This window comes from Protopterus annectens, chromosome 7.part0 (assembly GCF_019279795.1).
Source record: "Protopterus annectens isolate FY-2018-M chromosome 7.part0, PAN1.0, whole genome shotgun sequence".
NCBI classification, from domain to species: Eukaryota; Metazoa; Chordata; order Ceratodontiformes; family Protopteridae; genus Protopterus; species Protopterus annectens.
This window is the reverse complement of record NC_056739.1, coordinates 867,423,339-867,445,838: the sequence shown is the minus strand read 5'-3', so window position 1 is coordinate 867,445,838 and position 22,500 is coordinate 867,423,339. Positions and strand designations below refer to the sequence as shown.

At 35.5% G+C, this 22,500-nt stretch overlaps 1 protein-coding gene across 15 annotated transcripts in view; it reads left to right on the top strand.

The window, feature by feature from the left end:
* CADPS (calcium dependent secretion activator) overlaps positions 1-22,500 on the top strand; it is a 2,296,269-nt gene that overhangs the window by 1,410,778 nt on the left and 862,991 nt on the right. For all 15 annotated transcript variants that reach the window (XM_044077436.1, XM_044077434.1, XM_044077437.1 and 12 more), the window contains exon 8: positions 10,011-10,150. In XM_044077436.1, coding sequence (XP_043933371.1) covers positions 10,011-10,150 — 140 coding nt within the window. The remainder of the gene's footprint in view (positions 1-10,010; positions 10,151-22,500) is intronic.

Sequence of the window (22,500 nt, the reverse complement as noted above, 5' to 3'; positions counted from 1 at the left end):
GAAGAAGGAACAGATCAACAAAGATACACAGAAACATAGACGTGATAAAAGCAATGCACGGTATCAGAACAGATCAGGATCTACCATGCTCTATCGCAAATAATAAACTAAAAATATCAGCACAGGCAAAAATAAACTTAGAATATATGCAGATAAATATAAAGGAAAAGTACAAAATAAGCAATGTATTGATGACCCAAACGTTTTATAGAGAATTGGGAAACAAGGTAAAAGGAATAGAAACACCACCAAAACAAGAAGATATAGACACATTTTGATAAAATATTTATGAAGACCCTGTGGAACATAAAGATGCTGAATGGATAGAAGAAGTAAAATAAACAATAAGAAGTTCAAATGTACAGGATATGAAATGGGATAAAGAAACAGCCAGAGAAATTGAAACAAAATTAAGAAAAGCTGCTAATCGGAAAACCCGAGGCCCAGATGCAGTGACTAAACTTCTGGCTAAAAGGATTAGCATCGTTACATGAAGATTTCTACCTGAGTAAGGACTATTTAAATGCACACCCTGCGCAGATGCCAACCTAGCTAACAACAGGAAAAATGATACTCCTCCTCAAGAATGAACCTGCAAGATATCCTAAAATTATAAACCAATAACTTGCCTTCCAACCATATGTAACCTATACTCTGGTATTGATGCCGACAAGAGTTTATAGTCATTTAGAAGAAAACTCAATCATGGCAGTAGAACAAAAAGTAACAAAAGAAAGTCATATGGAGCAAAGGATCATTTGTTGTTAAATAAATCCATAATGGTATGGATAGACTACAAAAACGCATTTGACAGTATCCCGCATTCATGGGTAAAAGAGTGTTTACAAATGTATAAGATACACCCTACACTGATTGATTACATTACAGTGACCATAAAATAGTGGCAAACCACTTGACAACTAAGCCATGATAAAGGATAAATTATTATCCCAGGGATAATAAATTCAAAGGGGTATATTCCAGGGTGACCCTTTGTCACCATTGATCTTTTCTATTGCCCTTAACTGTCTACTTACCAGGTTAGGTCATGGTTACAATTTGGCTTCCAGAAAACAACAAAGTATAAATACTTATCTTCTTTTTGTAGAAGATTTAAAGCTGTATAGTTCATCAGGTGAGGAACTGAAAGCATAACTGCAAGTGGTCATTTTCAGATGATATAAGAATGCCATTTGGTACTGATAAATGTGCAAAAGCAACCTTTAAAGCAGGAAAGCTGCAGCACCAAGAAAACATCAGTTTGGGACAGGAATGTGTTATAAAAATCTTGAGCAGGATGGAGTGTATGAACATTTGGGAATTGATGAAGGATCAACAATAAAACATAAATGCAAATAAAACTTAGTAAGGAATATTTAGAAGACTCAAATTAATAGGGAAAACAGCCCTGACATCTAGGAAAACAAAGTCCGAACTATAAACCAATTTGTTCTTCCTGTAATAACTTACAGTTTTGGTATGATTGACTGGCCCCAAAAGGTATTAGATCACTTGGACTGGAAAACAAGAAAAATGCTTCATGCTTATCAAATGATTTATAAAAATCCAGTCCATACCAAGATTATTTATTTCCCATTCTGAAGGGAGCATGGGCCTCCTCAAAACTGATTACATGTATAGATCTGCAATTGTAGGACTGCATACACACATAGTGAAACATGAAGAGAACAAATCAAAAATGACTTCCTTGTTTAGTTTAACAGAAGCATATCAGTGTCAAGTTGGAATAGAAATCAAACCAGAAGTAGACAAAAATCAGGCATCAACAGAATGTGTCAAAAACAACAAAAAAATGAATATAAGATGAAAGACCAAATGAGAAGGCACGAAATCTAGAAAATGCATAAATATAGTTACAAGTACAATCAGAATCTAATGCAGGAGTGGTTAAGGAGAAATTAATTTAAACAAAAAATAAAAGGTTAATTCTGGTGGTCCAGGATAGTGGACTATGTACCCTTGGCTTCCAAAATCCATTGAACATGTCAGAGAAACAGATAAATGCAGGTTGTGTAAAGCAAAATTGGAAAAAGTTACACATCCAGTTGTTGGGTATGATACTCTAATGGCAGAAGGCCTCTATACTGAAAGGCATAGTAATATGGCAAGACCGTTGCATTGGGAAGCATTATAGAAAATTACGACGTTTATACCACATGGGATCACCCATTACCAACAGTTCAAAAAATAGATACAAGAAAACGAAATATAGTAGTCCATGAAAGAAGACAAAAGTAACATTGATCTTTGAAATTGCTACACCCAGTGATTACAGTGTCTTGCATACAGAGAGACACAAAGACATAAAGAACAGGATTTTCAGGCAGAAACAAGGGCGTATGAAAGAAGGATACCCAGACAGTTTGAATAGCAGTAGGAACAATGGGTCTCATAAAAAATAATTTACAGTTGTATTTAGACATGTTACTGATACAGGTATTTAGACATGTTATTGATACATATAATTCTGTATGAACTGCAGAAGGAGTCAGTTTTGGTCACATTGTGAGTGCTGTGAAGAGCACTTTTGGCTAACATCAAAGATTAAAACAATACTAATTTCATGAACTTTAATCACGCTTTGACTTAGGAATGGGGTCCATACCCATCATGGTATTAGAAACCCACAAAGTCTTGGCAGACTTAAACCCCAGTATTATTTCGCAGTATCCCTGTCTGTTTGTATACATGCACAATGTTCAGACCATCTGCCCTCGTATAAATTGATTTTTTTGAGTATATTAGCGCTTTCAGGTCTCCGGTCCTTCCCTGTGTGTACATGATCCCTGTTTATCTCCCGTACATTCGACAGCCCATGCCAGACCTCATTGCATATGTAACCATAGATTACTAGTTTTGGATTTGTGGGATATTCCCCTTGTATTTTTTGCAATTCTGTCCTAGAAAGTGGCAGAATTCTTTCAGCCTGCCTCAATTAATTTTTCTGTTGACTTTTTCTGCTGTTCCCAGTGGAGTCATCATGGAATCACTGCTCTGTCCTGCTTTTCTCCCATAGATTACAGCTTATGCACATTCTGTGACTGTTTTGGTCTGAAACTGTTATATGTAGGCAGGGGTCTATATTACGTGTTTGGAAAGTGAAATGTTTGAACACGTAATAATCGACCCCTAAATGTTGAACGGTCGGAATGTCGAACAGTTAAATGGAGATCTCCATACAGTGCGGACATGGAAGTTTGCCATTGTCTGCACTGTAGTGCGATCTTGGAGTTGGTATATTTAAGTAGTGGGGGAGTGGGGGTGCAGGGGGGGCTTGCATCCCTGCTTAGAGCATTTTTATGGTTTGTTTGGGTGTTTTTATGGGGTTTTTTTGCCATTCTACATTACAGCTTTTCAACATTTAGGGGTCGATCATTACGTGTTTGAACATTTCACTGTTCGATCACATAATATAGATGCATTTACAGCACTGATTACTGCTTGATTTTTTTTATTTTATTTTTTTTTTTTGTTTTGCTTTTGTTCATTGGATAAGTCCCACTAGGCCAGTGGACTCTTTTCTAAGGCGACACAAAATGGTATTCATATTAATAACTAACAAGGAGAAATTTGGCAGGACACTAGGAAACCACCCCTACTCTCTTTGATAAGTGGAATTGAGCTAGCACCAACTCATACAGGTAAGACCAATGGACGACACATTCAGGAGTGCAGCATCCATGTTATGCTGCACTGCAGTATCAATATTTGTTTGTTTGATCATGTTTTTGATTGATAAGGTAGGATACTGATCAAAACTGACCATTTTCAGGCTCATCCAGCTTGTGCAGTGACAGTTAGCAATCAAGATTCTTAATACGACAGGCATAAGATACATATCATACATTAAGTATATAAAGTATGTATAAATATAAAATGTGGAAAATGAATCCAAGTACTTGGTGTAGGACTAGAATCTCTACTCTTTTTCTGTCTATCGTTGTATCAGTCTATTTAACTATCAGTCTACCTGTCTATCCAACTATCTGTCTATCTGTCTGTCTGTGTATCAGTCTGTTTCACTATCAATATGTCTGTCTGCCTGTCTATCTATCTATTTACCTATTAATCCCTGTTGACTGGGTTAGTTCAACTAGGCTAGAGGCCTTTTCAGGGGATTCTTGAGGTGGTATTTATACTAGCAGAGAAAGTTAGCCAAAGCATCAGGGAACAAACTACTCTTTTTTGGTAAGTTGCCATGGGATCTTTACATCCACCTGAGCTACCACTAGCTTAAGCAGATAGAACCTCGGTTTAACATTTCAGGCCATCATTTCTAGCTTCCAGCACCAAAGGTGAGTATGGAGATTGCTTATGAAGGTGAGTATGAAATTTGAAGGTATGTACACTACCTGTTGAGCTACTGGCACTGCTTTTTTATGCTGCCTCTTCTTCATACCCTGACACTTGCCCTCACTGTGAATTGGCTTAATTATCCTACATCTTTATACTGAATGAGTGTTCATGTCATACAGGCCCCTATCTGTCTGTCTTTCATGATTTCAACCAGCTACATCTAGTGGCTACATTTTGAAGTTACAGGTATTATAGTAGAAAATATAAATCTGAGTATACACTTCTACAAGTCGGGTTTATATCAGTTTAGCGAAAACTTACTTTGTGAAATGCCTGTTCATCGACCCCCTTTTCAGTGAACTGTTAAATCAGCGAAACATTTTCCCAGGGAAAGAAGGTAAGTGGCCATTGTTACACATTTGCCCTTTTCCCCAATATAATGCAATCTCAGAGTTGGTATATATATATGTGGGGGGGGGACCCCACATTATTTTGTTTAGAATGGTGTAATTTTCTTACGATTACCCTGGTGGCTAAGTTGCTTTTTTTCCTTGAAAACTGTTTCACTGATTTAATGGTTCAATGAAAAAGGGTTTAATGAAAACAAGTCGATGAAAAGGCATTCGGCAAAGTTTTTGCTAAACTGATATAGACCCCTACAAGTCCATATTTGATCAGTTGATGAGTTTTCCAAACTATTGCCAGGGAATCCCACACATATTTAGATTGCTTTAATCATGGTATGTCTATGTGAAGCTAATTATTTTGTGTATTTCCTCAACAGGCCCTATACCTGAGCTCCTGCAAGTATATGCATTGCAGATACACAGCAGTCCAGCCCCTGCAAGTAGGAGAGTATTACATACAGTGCAGAGCCAATATGCATTGCTGCAGTGGGATAATCTTAAGGTCTTTATAAAATTAATATTAGAGCAAAAAATATAAGCATTCATTCATCCATTTATTCCATTCAATTGTTTGTTTGTTTGTTTGTTTGTTTGTTTGTTTGTTTGTTTGTTTGTTTGTTTGTTTGTTTGAACAATATTTGAAATTGACCACAAGAGGCCTTTTTCATTCTTGACTTAGTTACAATAAAAAATAAGGATTATGTATATGTAATATTAGACTTATTTTACTGAGGGTAGTACTTCAGTTTATCACTTTAAACATAATACGGTCAGTCTCATTCTAGATACGTCCACTTGCCTGAACTCAGACTTTTCCAATTAACGAATATTGTGGTCGCTGAGGGAATAATGATGTCACTGCATATTTGTACGGTGCATCATCCTGAAATATGACTATGATCTTCCCTTTACATGAAATTATCACTAACAGTTTTCTGAGCTCAGAAGGAAACTCATTGTTTAGGGTTTAATGTTCGTTCTTTAGAGGCATGCACTAAAGAAAGCTATGAGGTGACAAGTGATTTTGAGGAGGTGATACCTGGCCTCACAGATCTTCTTAATGCTCTTTATTTATAGGTTCATAACAGACACCTTCAGAGGTCAAGGTGGATTAACCTATAAATTGAGATACCAAATCGGACTTTGGTATGAAAGTGTATGAGAATCCAACCTGTTTTGAAAAGAATGATGCAATTATGCTCTCTTCTGAGAATTCCAGTCATGAATTATATTTTGTTTTGAGAAGAACACAGGCTATGCAGGGTGTTTGCAGAGGTAATAGGTATTATGGGATGAGGATCCCGTATATATCTCCACTTCATCTAAGCTTGCATTAAATTAGCTCCATTACCAGGACTTGTAAATGACATCTAATGTACACACACTCTTGTAACCCTGTTGCCATAAAGTGTGAAAGGAATACAAATAAACTTCATCATTGTTGGTAATGCTTTGTGGTTCATGTTTCCAGTGCTTCAAAGCTACTTCTATATTATAATGCTTGTACAATCTCCAGTAAATCAGTCTTGTCTCATTATTGTGCATTTCTGTACACAGACCCTCAGCCATGAGTGTATCATGGATCTATATTAGATAATCGAACGTTTGAAAGTTCGACTGGCATATGGTCGATGCCATATGATCGAACTTTCAACAGTTCGAACATCTAACAAAAAAAATATACTACACAAAACACCTACCTGAACTTTTTAAGCAGGGGGGCAAGCCCACCTGCAGCCCCCCCACACCCCCAATTCTTTAAATATACCAACTCCGAGATCGCACTACAGTGCAGAAAAAAGAAATCTTTCCATTCCGCATTGTACAGAGATCTCCGTTACAATGTTCAGACATTCAAAAATCCGATCATATGGTGTCGACTATATGAGACTCAAAATTTTGAATGTTCAACATTCAGTATAGACCCATGTATCACACCCAGCAACAGGATGTGCAACTGTTTCCAGTACTGTTTCACATGACCTACATTTGTCTTTCTCCCACATTTTCACTGGACTTGGTAAATCAGGGTTACACAGCCCACTATCTTTGCCTACCATTACAAGCCTTTCATCTTTTAGTTTTAGTTCATCTTTCTTTAACAATTCCTGCATCAGTTATTGGTCAACATAAGCTTATTTCAGAAGTTATGCATACCTGCCTCTTTATTTCTGGAATTTCCAATTTTATTTTTTTCTGGTCATTTTATTTATATTCTTTCTTTTGTTTTTTGTCACTTTTAGTTGCTATTTGTTTCTTTTCATGCTGTAGCTCTTTCACTGTGTTTGGAGTCATCCCACCAAGTGTAACAGGGAAGGATGCCCTACTCTGGAAGTGGCTAGGCTTAAAATGGCCCACAAAGGCAATTAGCCTAGTACTAGTCTATGAACCTATGACTATCTATTTCAGTGGTAAGTTCCTTATATAACCATACTTTCCCCTCACAACTGTTTTATAATTATACTTAAACTCACAAGTAACTAGTCTGTGTATTTCCACTTGAACTACATTTGGTTTAAACTATCAACCAGAAGGAGGCACTGCTAAAAAGCAGTACTGATATTTTATGATTTTATTATTAACTCCCCAAGTGATGTTGACATCCTACAGAAAAGGTCTTACTGAGACCAACAAATGGTGTCAGAACCATGGCCTTAAGCTCAATGCCAAAAAATGTGTCGTCATCCCCTTTGGGAAAAACCCAGTTCCCATGAATTACCACATCGATGGTAGTCCACTGAACACAGAAAGCATTATGAGAGATCTAGGAACACAGGTTGACAGCAACCTCTCTTTTGAACAGCACATTGCCACTCTGGTCAGAAAGTCCTTCTATGTGGCACATCTCATTACTAAGGGTTTTGCATCCAGGAAGAAAGAGGTCATTGTCTCCCTTTACTCTTCCCTCATTAGGCCAATTATCGAGTATAATGCCCCATTTGGCATGTACCTCACTAGACACCTGCAACAACTGGATAGGCTGCATAAGTACCTCACAAAGAGGATCCTAGGCCTTAAACAATTGTCCTATATGGACAGACAAAAAACTCCAACTATTCTCTGTCTCATATTGCCAACTTAGAGGAGATCTCTGATTGACTTACAAAGCCATGTCTGACCCAGCTCTGTTAGAAATGCTACATCTAAAGAAATCCCAATCCCTCTGCACTACATGCACCAGAGACCACAATCTCATTACCACAATCAACAGAACATGCTGGAGGGACAGGTTCATAACACAGAGACTGCCCATGCTATGGAATAGACTTCCCATACATGTCAAACAGAGCACCTCACTGGCCCTTTTCAAGAGAAATCTTGATGAGTGGACGGGAAATAGAAACTTCACCCCCGGAGAATCACTCCAGTGGCTCTACTTGACAGAGGTACTGGGAACTAAGGTCGGGTGGCACTATGCCAGGGTAATCCTATGGGCTACACTTGTAAAGGCTCCAGGGCCATTAGCCTAGAAAACATCTATGAACCTATGACATAATTAAGATGTTATCAATATAACTGTGTGCAATAAAAAGTGCACTGCTAAAACATTTAATCTTTGCAGGAAGAAACAGATATGAATACATTTCTGTACAAAAAAATTAATCATTTCCTTACAGCATCAGTATTTGGTCACAATTTTTAAAATAAGAAATAAAAGAAAAACAGCTTGTTAAACTAAGCAATGATTGTGAAGAGACATCCAGCAGTGTTGTGGCATGTATCTCATATGAAAATGTGTCTTAAAATATTATCCAGTGCAAATGTTTCACCATAGTCAAGGATGAAAATAGCCAGTTAGAACCAGACAACTTGCAGTGTTATCAGAACAGCTGTAAAAATAGTGTACATAATGAGACATTCAATTTGCTAATGAGAATTTCCAGTTGGCTGTACTACACACACTCGAGGTAAAATTGCTCGAGGATCAGTAGCACACAAAAAACACAAACAGCATATAACACTATTTCTCATAGGAAATCATTGCTGGTGCAGTTTCTAAATGTGTACAAGCAGTGATACACTTGTTTTGGGAGATTTCTCCCTTCAGGTCAGTGTGATAATTGAGTTGGTATATATAAGTTTGAGGGATGGGGGATTGCCCCATGTCAGACTGTGCAGGAAGGTAAAAGCCTCTCTGCAAAAAAAAAAAAAATCTATTAAAATTTATTCCTTTGCCTTTCTGAGTTTTGCAATTTTTTTTTTTTAGTTCTTTCAGCTCATCATCATTCAGGAATTCTGCATTTCATAGTAGAACCATTTTGAATTCCTGTATTTAATCCTAAAACTGTTACTGTAGTTACCCAGAGTTTTGTCTTATTTGGTTGGAAAAGGTGCATTGGATTTTTGTCTGCTCCGGTTTCATACCACTTTCCTTGAGCCTTTCTCTGTCTGCATTTGCTTTTCATTCCTCCCCTCACATCTGCTAACTAATGTAAACTTTTAGTTATGTCCTTAAGGTTTCTCCTGTTTCACAGTAGGTAAATTCTGGGAAAGCCACTTTGCCAAGTGCAGCATTTTTCACCAGCTGACTGAAAATCTGAACTGAGTCAAAGTGAATTTCAAGATACAACTACCCTCAGAACTAATTAAAAGGGTTGGAGCGCAAGGGCACAACCTTCTGCATGAGGTTAGGGTGAAGGGTTTGACTCCCATGCAATACATTTCCGGTAAATAATGGATGTTATTTCTATGAAGGCTCTGTTTGATCAGGTGTTTTTTGTACAGTTGGTATTGATTCTGTTAACCTCAGGGTAGTTCATATTTTACTTTCTGGTAAAACTTTTATGTGTAAGACAAAGGCTCTACCAAACAAAATTTGTGTTGAAGAAAATAAGTATTATCTAAAGTTTTCTTGTTATTTGAGTTTGTGAGGTTAATTGCCTGATGTCAGTGATTTAACATTTTCTGTGTTTCATAAATAAGGTAAGTTATTCTCTATGTTGCATAGCTTGTGCCATATTTAGGGATTCTCAGGTTAATGACAATGCAGTAAAAGCATGTTATACATAATCCAACCCTCACAAACTGAGGACTCACACCCAGACTGCTTTGTTTGGCTTTTGATATTGCATTCATATAAAAATAGGGCAGTGCTACTGTTTTCAGGGGAAACTGAAATAAATCATTTGCATTGAGTCTTTTCAGTGCTATTTTGAAATGTAGTTTAAAAATAATGTGCTAAATTTCTTGCATCATATGGCTAAATACACACATAATTTAGTGTGACTCACAGTTTTAAGCTGTATTATCTTGATATGATTTTCTGCATTCCTTTCATTTTAATAGGTTGTTTTACATCCAACACCGAACAGTCCAAAGCAACCGGAATTTCACAAAATGGCTGTTTCCAAAAATTGTCCAGACCATGATTTAAAAATTAAACTGGCAGTTCGGATGGACAAGCCTCAGAACATGAAACACTGTGGGTATGTATAACCTTGAACTGCATAAAGATATATATATATATATATATATATATATATATATATATATATATATATCTTTCAGGAGTTAGTGTTTATTTACAGTAATCCTTTGACACTTATGTCATCTGAAAATGTGTTAAGTGATGCCATGCAGTGCATTTACAGAATAATTTCACTGCAGGAATAAAAATAGAATATGAACTGTTTATTTTTCACTACAGAAAAATATATATTCTGTTTATATAGTTTGAAAAACTGTTTTTTATACTTTGAAACATGTCATTATACAGGCTTTTATTAGTACTGTTTTGCCTTAAGTATTTAAATATTTATCCGTTTATTGGTCACAACACACAACGTACTATCTCAGCAACACAAGTAAATTAGCACAGCCTAAAATGAACAGAAATCTCACATTAGAGGTAGGTACACAAGATGTACAGTTAGGGCGGACATTTACATAATCAGTTATTCTTACATTTGTGTATGTGTAAATGTGCATATCTAGGCATAAATATGTATATGCATTTATCTATATATATATACATAGACAGATAGATATAGGTATAGATATAGATATTATATTACTAAATAGCAGTATGCAAAAACAGTGATGCACACTACATTAATACTTGTGTGCCGAAAGTAACGAACCTTGAAAACAAAAAATTTTACCAAATCAAAAAGAAAACTATAGTGCTTCCTTCTGATATTAGTAAACAAAAGAAAAAGAAAGAAATAATGAAATGAAAACCTAACGATACCTTCAGCCATACTTTCTTTGAATAGTGATACTGTTAGGTAAATGACAGGGTAATGTGTAAGGCTGGGATTAGAGGCAGTGGCAGTGTTAGTGTTAAGAGTTAGCATGTGTAAGAATGGACAGTGTGCTTTGTTGACATGACTGTAAAGATGATTCTTAGCCTTTGGTCCAGGGTGCTGTTTTCCAAAGGTCACCTTATGTCCAGATGTGCATACATCCATAAATAGCACAGAAATTCAATAACCTTTCACCAGTCTTGTTTAGATCAGATAAGTCATGTCTCACAGGCATGCTGCTATGAATATTTCCACAATTCTCTGTGAGCATTGAAGTTTCCCAATAGTAGGTGGTATCCTGCAAAGCATCATTCCTGTGACTTCAGAAAAGGTTAAAGCTCTGACTTAGTGTTAAGTGCTTACACACAAATTGCAGACCTTTCTTTTCTGCAGCTTACAGTCACATTGATGTGGTCATGTCTTCCACAGGCAACCCAGTTACACTGAAGTAACCATATCCTCTACAGGCAAGAATTCAAACTATGTGACACTCAGACAAGCATTTGTGAATAAGCCTGTATCTGCCCTTGACATCTCTCAAGGAGCAATCCAAGACTATAGAGAGTTCACCCCACCGGTCAATAAGCCTGGCTCCAGAACCAGTCTGTCTGTGGAGATAAGACAAGCTATATCTTTCTGGTATTATTAAACCTCCTACACAAGCACCATCACATTTTCCAGCCCTGAGAAGACATTTCACATCACAAGAGCTTTCCAGTGTCTGTTTACCTTAATTCTTCCTTTTCCTACCTACCATTCGGTTAGCAATGCATGTGAACCCCAGCCTTTGTCTTTGCAGGGGGTGAGCCCACAAGCTGTATGGTTAACCCAACTACCAGATGCGTGACAGCAAATGACATCCCAAGCATGTATCCAGGGGTGTGTCCCAATATCTCTGTTCCAGGTGAGGTTATCTTACCCTTTGAGAGAACTGTCATGGCTTCATCCTTGCACAGCATTTTTTGGTCTGACCCCTTCTAAAGATGTGCCAACAGTAACCCTACCATGAGCATTAAGCTGTGGACAGCATAGCTCTAAGAAACACAGAAGCATAACAAACCTTTCATCATGAAGTGGTCATGATCCCAGGAAGAGTTTTTTTCCTTTTTATCTTATTTTATTTTTGTATGCATGGATTGAATATAACTGTCACTTGCTATTGTAAACTCCATCACCAGCAATCCATTAAAAGTGATTATTTCTTAAGACACGCTTAACCATTTTCTAATTTAAAATGTATTTTGAAAGCACAAGGGGGAGAAAATCTGAAAGTAATATACACTCCCACAAATAGCAGCAACAATAACAACAATGTGCAATTAATGTTGTATGAAACTGGCTATATGCAACATGATAGTAAACTGTGGTTTTCCTTTTTGTTACAAAGTTTATTTGTATGTTTTTTCCTTTTTATTTATTTTATTGTTTTTCTCCTGACTATCTTTATTGCATTCCAGCTGTACCCCTGGGTTTTCCTACCCATCTATCCATTTTATCTTTGGTTATTGTCCTACATGTATTCCTTGGCAAATTTCACCTTTTATGTCAGCTGGAGTACAAAAACACCCTTGCAGTAACCTAATTTGTTGAATCTCCTGCAGCTTAATGGGATTTAAGATTCTGTAATCTTATTAGAGCTTCTTCCAACCATACAAATCAAGGAATATCTCTAAGACTACCCTCCCCATAAAAAATAGCCTATTCATCATTTACTTGTCACCGTTTAAGTCAATATATATTTTTATGTTCTTTCAGTCTGTTTCTAAGTATTTGTTCTGTATTTCCCTAAATCATGTTAATCATGGAAGTAGGAAAATAAATATTCTGCTGTTAAAGACATGATGCAGCCTCATCATTGTTAAAAACATTGGTTTGTCCTAAACTTATTATGTCCCATAGTCAGCTTCTTATGTTTGTGTTTCAGTAACTTAGCTACTTTGCCATCCTTTTCTCTAGGGTATTCTTGACAAACATATATATGCACAGCCCTTCCTGTACATGGTAACATGAAAAACTAGGTTTTTTTTTCAAGTTTCGGGCTTCTTATGCTACTGAAAGACAAGAATTCAGCTTCAGGAAGTGATTCATTAGGTATTATTCTTTTATTTTTCAAAAATGAGTTTTATGTATGTGTGAGTATATTTGTTTCTTTCTATCCAGTAGACGGGTTAACTCACCTAACAGTACGCAGCTTTTGTTTTCCTTTGTCATTTAACAAATTTGTTTCCAGGCATGCCCCCTGGTGTCTGCTTCTGTGCTTACTTTTCTCTTGAAATATCTATTTCGTAGCTGGGGAATTTGTTACAGTTCACTGCGTGAGATGTTGGCAGCCTTATAATGACCTGATACTTTAACATTAACAGTGGGTTTGAGCAGGAGACATAGTGTGCATTGATTTGATGTTGAAGCAACTGTAAAACAAGGGGTACTAGCTGAAAGGTAGGCCTTTAGTAGTCATCCTGCTAGAAGCTTAAAATGACCTTTTGGCTTACATTTCATATTCTGTTTATTCCTGCAAAGCAATATGCACTTCACATAACCCATACAATACTTGCCTCCTGAGCAGATTTCATTATGTTCATGGGGTATGATAACAATACAGTTTCCTGTAATAATTTCAAATCAGTAGGAAAGATTACTCAAGAGGTCAGATGCTCTATGGACCTAACAGAATATGAGACTTTCTCAATAACAAGCAAATCCCAGACTGCGTACAAGTAAAAGCATTTCTTTGTATTTATCCTTGCTTGCTTCTGTGTAAAACTGAGCTAAAACGCAAGCCTTTCTATACTTGTCTATAATTTCTGATTTGCCTGACAATTGCTAGAAATATCCTTGCTTGGTAGATTGTTATAGGTTAGTTCAATTGCACTAACAAATTATTCATATTTTTGTTACATTTACATCATTAAAATTAATTTATTTAAATCCTAAGTTATTAACAAATAGTTTGCATTATATGTAGTAAAGTATATTCTTCCTTTAAAGTTTCAGAGTAGAACTAAAAATTTCAGTTAGTGTAAAGCTAAAATAAAAAATATTCTAACAAAACCATACCTAACTGTAATGAGTGGAACCATTCGAATAGTCATGGGACACTGACAGTGCTGACTTGTAGTTGTAATTTAATTTTAACTTAAATTGCCTTTTATTTTATATTAGGCATTCTGTTTACTTTCTTTCATTGTAAATCTGCTCTAGTCATACCTCTCATCACCACACTTGGGATATCTGGACAAAGCCAAACATAATGGGTGGACAAAGGCCAATATTCAGGGACAATTTGTAAACATTACTCTGAAGAGGTTCTGGAAAAACAGTTTTGTATCAGCATGCATTTTCTGAAAATAAGAAATATGGAACTCTAATGTCTGATATTATTGACTGAATGCAATACTCTGTGATTTCTCAGAAAATCAAATATTTCTTGGGGAACATAGCAAAAACATCAGGCAAAATCAGGGACATTCTGCAAAACTTGGGGAGAGTTGAGAGATATGTGTACAGTGTATTGTGTTTTCTTATGGGTAAAACAATAAATGCACTACTTGTAGCAGCATTTAACTCATTAGGGTTTAACTGGTTTTCTTAAGAATTATCTAATATGACCCTAATTGTAAGGTACTTAAAAAATTCTTGATGCTATTTGGACATGCCTATTTTGAATTTTTACCTTATTGTACATAAGAGAAAATGATGGAAGTTACATTTAGTCCCTGTTACGGGAATAGCACTGATGGTTATCCTAAGCATGACTGAATCTTCTATGGGTTTTGTTGTTGTGGCATGTTTCTGTGTTCATTTGAAAAAAATAACACTTTTAAAATAAAATATGCTTGCTTAAAAAATTATGGAGTTATCTGTTCACTAAATATTTGAGTCCATATGTATTTCAGGATCCTTCTGTCACATTCTGGCTTATATCAGGTCTAGTTAAAACATAACTTGAACATCTCTTATCCTCCCCTGTGCAGCTCTTATAGCGTTCTGAGCTAAAACTCGTTCTGAGGTTGTCTGGGTTGCAATCAGAGTTTTAGCTCATCTCTGCCGCAGAGACAGAGTGACCTTTTACGATTTCTTTACTAATGAATATGGAGAGTGATATTCTTCCAGTATTCCTGCAAGGATGAATTTGCAAAGACAGCATGACATATTAGCATACTGCAAGGTTTGGTTCCAGATCCAGTCCTGTTTAGTGAGTTTGTGTCCAGTGTCATGACTCAGTCAAATAAGATCAAGCTCTTTTCTGGCACTACAGCGGTTTGGGTTGTAATAGAAGATTATAACACTTGCCTAATAAGAGACGTTAGAAAATAAAAAGACTCAGCAGAGAAATGGCAGCTGAAGTTTAATGTGAACAGCTGCAAGGTACTCCAGTTAAGAAATTACAAATCTTAGGCAGAATATTAATTTGGATAATGGGGTCAGTATATTTCTTTGTTTGCAGTTTGAAACCAAGAAAATTAATCCATTTCTAGCGTATGCCTGGAGAAAAAATTTCTTGAAAGAGTATTATAAAGCACTGATAATGTTACAGTATAGAAAGGTGATTTAAATATATGCAATACATTCAAAAATACAGGGTGTTATACAGCATTTAAGCAAATCATTATCCATATGAAAGTCACATACACAGTCACAGACTTAATGAAAACAATAAATGCAAATGATAGGAAGAGGAAGGGCAAATGAAACAAGGTATCAGACTGTTGAGTAGCATTGGTAAGAATAAAATAAAGACGCCCCACAGATTATATAGTTCAGAAGATGATTCAAGTCACCCCAGTAATCCCATAGCTATGTGTCTCCTTAAAACAGTTTTATTAAATGCTACTTTGATTGTTGTGATATGAACAGAAGATGACAGTTATGATATACTTTGAATCCTACATTTACAAAACAGGAGTCAGCAGACCTATTAAATGTTGTTTGGGCAGAGACTAAGTTTGAAGCTGGAGAAGCATATTTGCAAACTGCCACTTCGGACTATTAGAGAATGAATGGCAATAGAGGTAAAAAGCACTTTGTGTGAAAATCAAATCTGTAATATATTCAAGCAATGTCTGTAGATGGTGCATGGGGGGAACTAGTCTGTCTTGTGGGGGATGTCAAACAGGGAAATCTCATTGTTCCTTGTCTTCCTATATAAACAGTGTCTTTGTGCTTTGTGGATCCTGCTCTGAGCCCAAGTAAGGTTGTCTGAAGGCCCTAGGGAGAACATTTAAGTCTCTTATATTGCAGATTTGAGGATCCAGACTAATGTAATCTTCCTATCTAATTATTTCTCAGGTCTGACAGTTTAGCATATTAGCTGGGTTAGTCTAATCATCTGGGCACATGGGAATAAGAATCTGTACAAGGATATTTTGCAATCTCTCTTAGTAATAGCAGTGATGATCAGGTCACATTTTATGATTGAGATAAAACAGGCAGGAATTTTTTTTTTCCCCTTGGGTTAAACTCTGGTGAACTTGAAGCTTTGTTGAGATATTTGACTTGTTAATTTTGAATTTATCGTAAAACAACCTCTTTCTAAGGATTTGATGAGCTAATCACATGAGTGTGGGTAGAATATTTACTTTTAGGGTGTATGGCTACCCACCAGCAAGGTTATGAATTCTGGCCATAGCTGCATGCTGTAACCTGACAGAATAATTTCAGACTTGTGACATTGTTGCTCTAGCCAGACATAATAGCTAAAAGCAGACTAATCAGAACATGGAGTAACTACTGGCTAAATAATGATGAGGTATGATTTTTAATGACTCCCATATCCTTTTAATATAATATATATATTTTGCAGATATAGATCTACTTTCAAACAAACAGGATCAGATTTTTAGATATACCTTCAGTTTTCATAATATGTAAAATCAGGAATGATGTCATACCTCCTGTGAATATAGATTTTATTTCTCCTCCTTTTCTTCACCTCTTAGACATCCGTCCTTAATATTTGTCTCTTCATAGTTCAACCACATGTATTCTTTGTATTCTTATGGTGGTGTGTCAGGATAGACTTGTGGTGATTGTGCATTGTTCCATAAAGCTGTGTTCAGTTTTATATTTTATATTAGCTTAAACTGCATGTTTTTCAGTGTATGAATTAATTTATGTTATCCTCATTAAGAATCCATTATGTCTCCCTAATCCCTTATTGTCCATTCATAATGCTTAAATGTAGTGAGAAGAAGATGTAATAAAGCCCAAAGGGCACACAAAGTAATGCTAGTATAAACCTAAGAAAAGGGCATCTGCTTTAGTCAAAGATTCTGAAACTATTTTTAGATAACAGAGTATTAAAGGAAGCATAGAAAAAAGACAGAGAAGACAATAAAGAGAATAAAATAGAGATATTAAGTGAGTACTTCTGCTTAACAGTCATAGTATTCACACCGGAGGAGAAACATCTTTCAAACAATGCAAATAAGTCATCTGGATTGGCCACTGCCTTGGCATTTTTGTAAAAATAAAGGCAGTTAATGAAATAGCTCACAAAACTAATGATGTGCAAGGAAATGAAGTTTGATGGGATTTATCCTTAAGATGAATGTATTGTGAGAATTATTAATGATATTTGCTACATTTTCTAACTAATTGTGGAATGGCAGTGTGCTGTCTGTGGACTAGAAAAGGCCAATACAACTCTTCTTCACAAAACGTGAAGTTAAATAAAGTCTGGACACTCATCAGAATGATACCGTGACATCAGCAGAAGGAAAGCTAGTGGGAAATACAGTGAAAAAGAAAAGATGTCTGGAGATGAGAGTTAAACATGTGACGACGAAGGTGGGAGAAGGGGCTTGTAATTCACTCTCTGTATAGTTTGTGACTTTTCAGGTGCAATCCAAAGCAGTATTATTTCAGTCCCTCTTTATTAGCAGTATTATTTTGTTGTGTAGCAATATTATTTCAGCCCCTCTTTATTAGCAGTATTATTTTGTTGTGTAGCAGTATTATTTCAGTCCCTCCTTATTAGCAGTATTATTTTGTTATGTAGCTGTGTTATTTCAGTCTCTCTTTATTAGCAGTATTATTTTGTTGTGTAGCAGTTTTATTTCAGTCCCTTTTTATTAGCAGTATTAAATTATTTTGTTGTGTACTGTATCATGCTGGAGTGTCACTGTATCGTAATTACAATAGACATGATGTTAACTATAATTTAAATTTCATGCTTTTCACTAGATTCTGCTGCATGGATCCACGTTAATTATTGTTCTAATTAAAACACATCTTATTCAGTGTTAGTGAACAGTTTTAATGTGTATGCTAATTTTACATGTCTATCAATAGCTGCATAATTCAGTTCTCTCTTCCTTAATGTAAGCTACAAACATGAGTATTAATGTAGGCACATTGTCATAAAATTGAAGTAAGTTATTGTGGACACTGACTACATTTAGATATCTAAAATGGTATCTGCATTCAGATCTCTATACCTTTGAAAGTAGAACAGTAACAGTAAATTAATCTTGTTATTTAAAAGTCCCATTCCATAAATGAAATGTGTTTATGTTATAGTCCATTTCTGTGACATAGAGAGATGTAGCCCTGACTATGATCAGAGAACCTGAATCTTAAAAGCAGCTCATTTGACTAAATAGTCTAGCAGGGAAGAATGAGTTAGTGGCTAATGCCATCGTCCTCAGCCTGAGAAGGAGGTTAGTGGTTTTGTTTGGTTGATCACCACTGTGAAAGCACAGCTTTGCATTGTACCAAAAATAGCCACAACTGGGGATATGGTTTGACACCGCCAAGCTGCTGATGGCAGCTATTATTGACATGTAGGCAAAAGTATGCTTACTCACTAGGGGACATCACTGACTGTATGGTAGCACAGGTGCCCACATCAGTCATCAGGGGTGGGCTTAAGCTTAATTCCTTCAGTGATAAAGGGTACCATGAGGTTCCACAGTTGAGACAAATAAAGTTCTCTTTGAAGCATGCATAGCGCTGGTCCAGGGGAGCGTGAAGCTGGACAAAGATTTCTCCTTCAGATGTGAGTAAAAGAAAGGGTAAAGCCAGTTGCAGAAATGCCTCTATAGCTGCCTGAATGATTGTCCCATCTGCTCAGCTGTTGTTTGGCTTAGGTTCATAGGTTCATAGGTAGGTACTAGGCTATCAGTAACTAACTTTTCCTTGTACTATATGTGCATTTTGTAAATACATTTTGAAGATGTTTATATTTGTGTACCTTATAACCTCTGAAATTTTTCATATGAAACAATTTGCTGATTGAAACTCTGACAATGTTATTTATTTAGCTAAGTGGTATTCTTGTACAGTATTTTATGCTGGGAAATTGAACCATAAGCTGAAGGATTGCATATGCAACTGTCTTTCCAATAATCATAGGAAAGTGGATACTAATGCATTGTTAAAACACAGATTCCTTCACCATTCATTGAATTTAATTGATATGTTTTAACCAATTGATTTATAATATTTTATCATGTGATTGATGCATAGTATTTTAAAGATGGATGTACTATATATGGTTCATGTGACCTGATGAAGCCTTGCAGAAAGCTGTTATAGCTAGTGTTCATATTTATCTAATTTCTTAATAAAAATGTACATTTTTAAAGTTTGTTATCACTTCAGCTTTATGGTATTAGACTACTTTTGTTGAACAGAAGAGAAGGTGCTTTAGTAACCACAAAAGAATGTATAGATAGAATTTAGTGTATTACTAAATTAAGGTCCCAATTATTTCCTGGTTTAAATAAATTAATCAGTATTAAACCTGTTTTAAAGAACACAAGGTGAGTTTTAAATAATGATTCAAGTAAAGATTTTTACACAAAATGTAAATAAACTTAGATGTTTTTTGAACTTGTAACAGTAGTAATTGAACACAGTTCATTGAGTTTGTTATTTTTTTAACTAATGGATTTATAATATTTTATGATGTGATTGACATATGGCACTTTAAAGCTGGATATACTATGTATGGTTCACATCACCTGATGAAGCCTTGGTGAAAGCTATTATAGCTAGTATTTGTGTTTACTTAATTTATTATTAAAATGTGCATTTTATCACATCAGCCTCTGTGTTACTGTAGTTGGCATTTCTACTAGGATTAAGTTTTAAGTGGAAGTTTAAGTGGAAACAAATAAGAAAGCACCGAATATAATGAAAAGTTTTCCTTTTACAGTAAATGTTTCAGCTTGTCTTTAGAAGCCTGCAGCTGAGGGTTACATTTTTTCTCTTATGCTTTCATGGAGACAAGCTGATTATAAGACAATAAAAAAGTCAAACCACTGGTTTATTCATGGCTAAAAGTTAATGTTTTCTAAACAGATGCAAATTGTTTTTCATATCTGGGATGGGCATAAAAAATAGAAAAATAATAGATGCCAATTAGTGTAAGTAGAAGCGAAGATAGTAACATCCATCTTAGCATGGATAACCTCAACTTTAAGTTAGATAAGGCCTGTGTTTGCAGCTGTCTTTGGGACAATTACTCCTATTAGTAGGGTCAAACTTCATTATCTGAAGATGTACATAATGTTGTGTTTGCAATAAATGAACAGATGATGGGGGTGTTCTAAGGGTGTGTTTTTTTTTTTTTTTTGGCATTTTCATTAAAACAAAAATTCCTGTAAAATGTTACATAGGTTCTGATGTTGTTGATAAGAAAAAATGTATAAAGAATCAACCTGCCAAATATGCATATATCACAAAAGCTGGAAATAGACATTTAAACAATCTTTCATATATAATATGTGGGAATAATGACATCTTATCATAATTTTCGACAATTTCCATATGATGCTGGAAATGTGAATGATTTCACTGATACAAATAAAAAGGAAAAAGTAATTAATAATATTAAGAAATGCAGAGTGCAAATAGTCATATTACAAGAGCCACATTTGGAAAGTACCCTGCATGTGAATGTGATAAAGAAGGATGGATATTCAGCAATATATCCGGGACAAAGGAAAAGAGGAGTACTCATATTAATTGCTAGAAGAGCCCCAATACTGATAGAAGAAGAAAAGAGAGAATAATGGCATATTTGTGGTGGTAAGGGGGTGTTGGCAAGGGATGAGGATTATGGTGGTATGTATTTATATTCCACCTAAAACTGCTGTTATGCAGCTTAAAATATGCTTATTATCATTGTTTAATAATCATCTTTCAGCAGGTAACATTAGGTGGAAAATGGAACTTGATTTGCAACAATGAGGATGTATCTGTGTGGCCTAGAATGAAAATATAATAAAATATAGTAGATTCCTGAAGAAACCTATGAAAGTATTCAGTATGGAAGATATGAATTCAATAGTAGGAACTCAGAGAGAATTTACATAGTTTTCTCGAAGGTACAATGACTAGGCTAGAGTACACTGAAATTAATTATATTTTATAGGAACATGTGCATTTTATTGAGAATGTGACAAACATCCAATAAATATTTCAGATCATGCACCAATAATGAAGGTGATTCTTCAGCCTATGGTTTGATTTCCCAACATAAAATGCTGTGGAGCCTAATGAAGTAAAATGAGACAGAAGAATTTAAGGTATGGGTAGTGGAAATTGAGTTATTAGGGAAGATAGAAAGTAATCCAGAAGTTATAGCTAGTGAATGGGATAAAATGAAAGTGGCGCTTAAAATAAGGTAGAAATAAAAGAAAAAGAAATATGGTTAAGAAAAAAACAAAAATTATTTAGAGGGGCTGACAAAAGTTAAAGTATTACATAATAAGGGTAATCTCACAGAACAAGAAGAGGCACAACTGCCGAGTGCTAAAGGAAAAGAAGAGAGCACTTGGATACAGTAAACTATCAGTTAACCGACACCCATGAGGATTGGCAGATGCTGGATAACTGTAGTTTCTGGTTGCTTTTGAGTTACTGTTAAAAATAGGCCTGACTAATACTGTACCCCATACTATTTGTTTGGTTTGAGTTGTTCTTAGGTAGGGGGGGGTTATTCCTATCTTCCTTTTTAAAACTCTAAAAAACATAAGGTATATTTCTCTGGGGGGAAAACAATAAGTGCAACACATGAAAATTGTACTGTATTTCTTTGAATTTTTTTTTTTTTATTGCTGGTTGCTTGAGAGTTCTGGTTGCTTCAGTTCCAGTTAACTGAGAGTTTACTTTAATATGTATGAGTTTAGAAAAATTGTTGTTCAGCAACTGTTGTTTGATAATAACTCCAGAGCACAAAAGCTTTTGGCATAATGACTAACCCAATAGAAAGTAAAAAGGATTGTTGCCAAACATAGGGAGTCTGTAACAAGAAAAATAACCACATATCCTGTAGAGGTATTAGAGATATTTCAGAAATGTTACTTAAATTTGTATAAAAAAGAAATGGGGAAATCAAGAAAAAGCACAAATGGAAATATTTATAGAAGACTTAAAAATGACAGGTTAGAGGAAGACGAGATTCATCAATTAACAGTTAAGATGGGAGGAGGTGAGATAAAACTGGTGATGAATAACCAATCTGCAGGAAATCTTCAGGAATATATGTTATTCTAACGGAATTTTAGAAGCTTGGAGGGAAC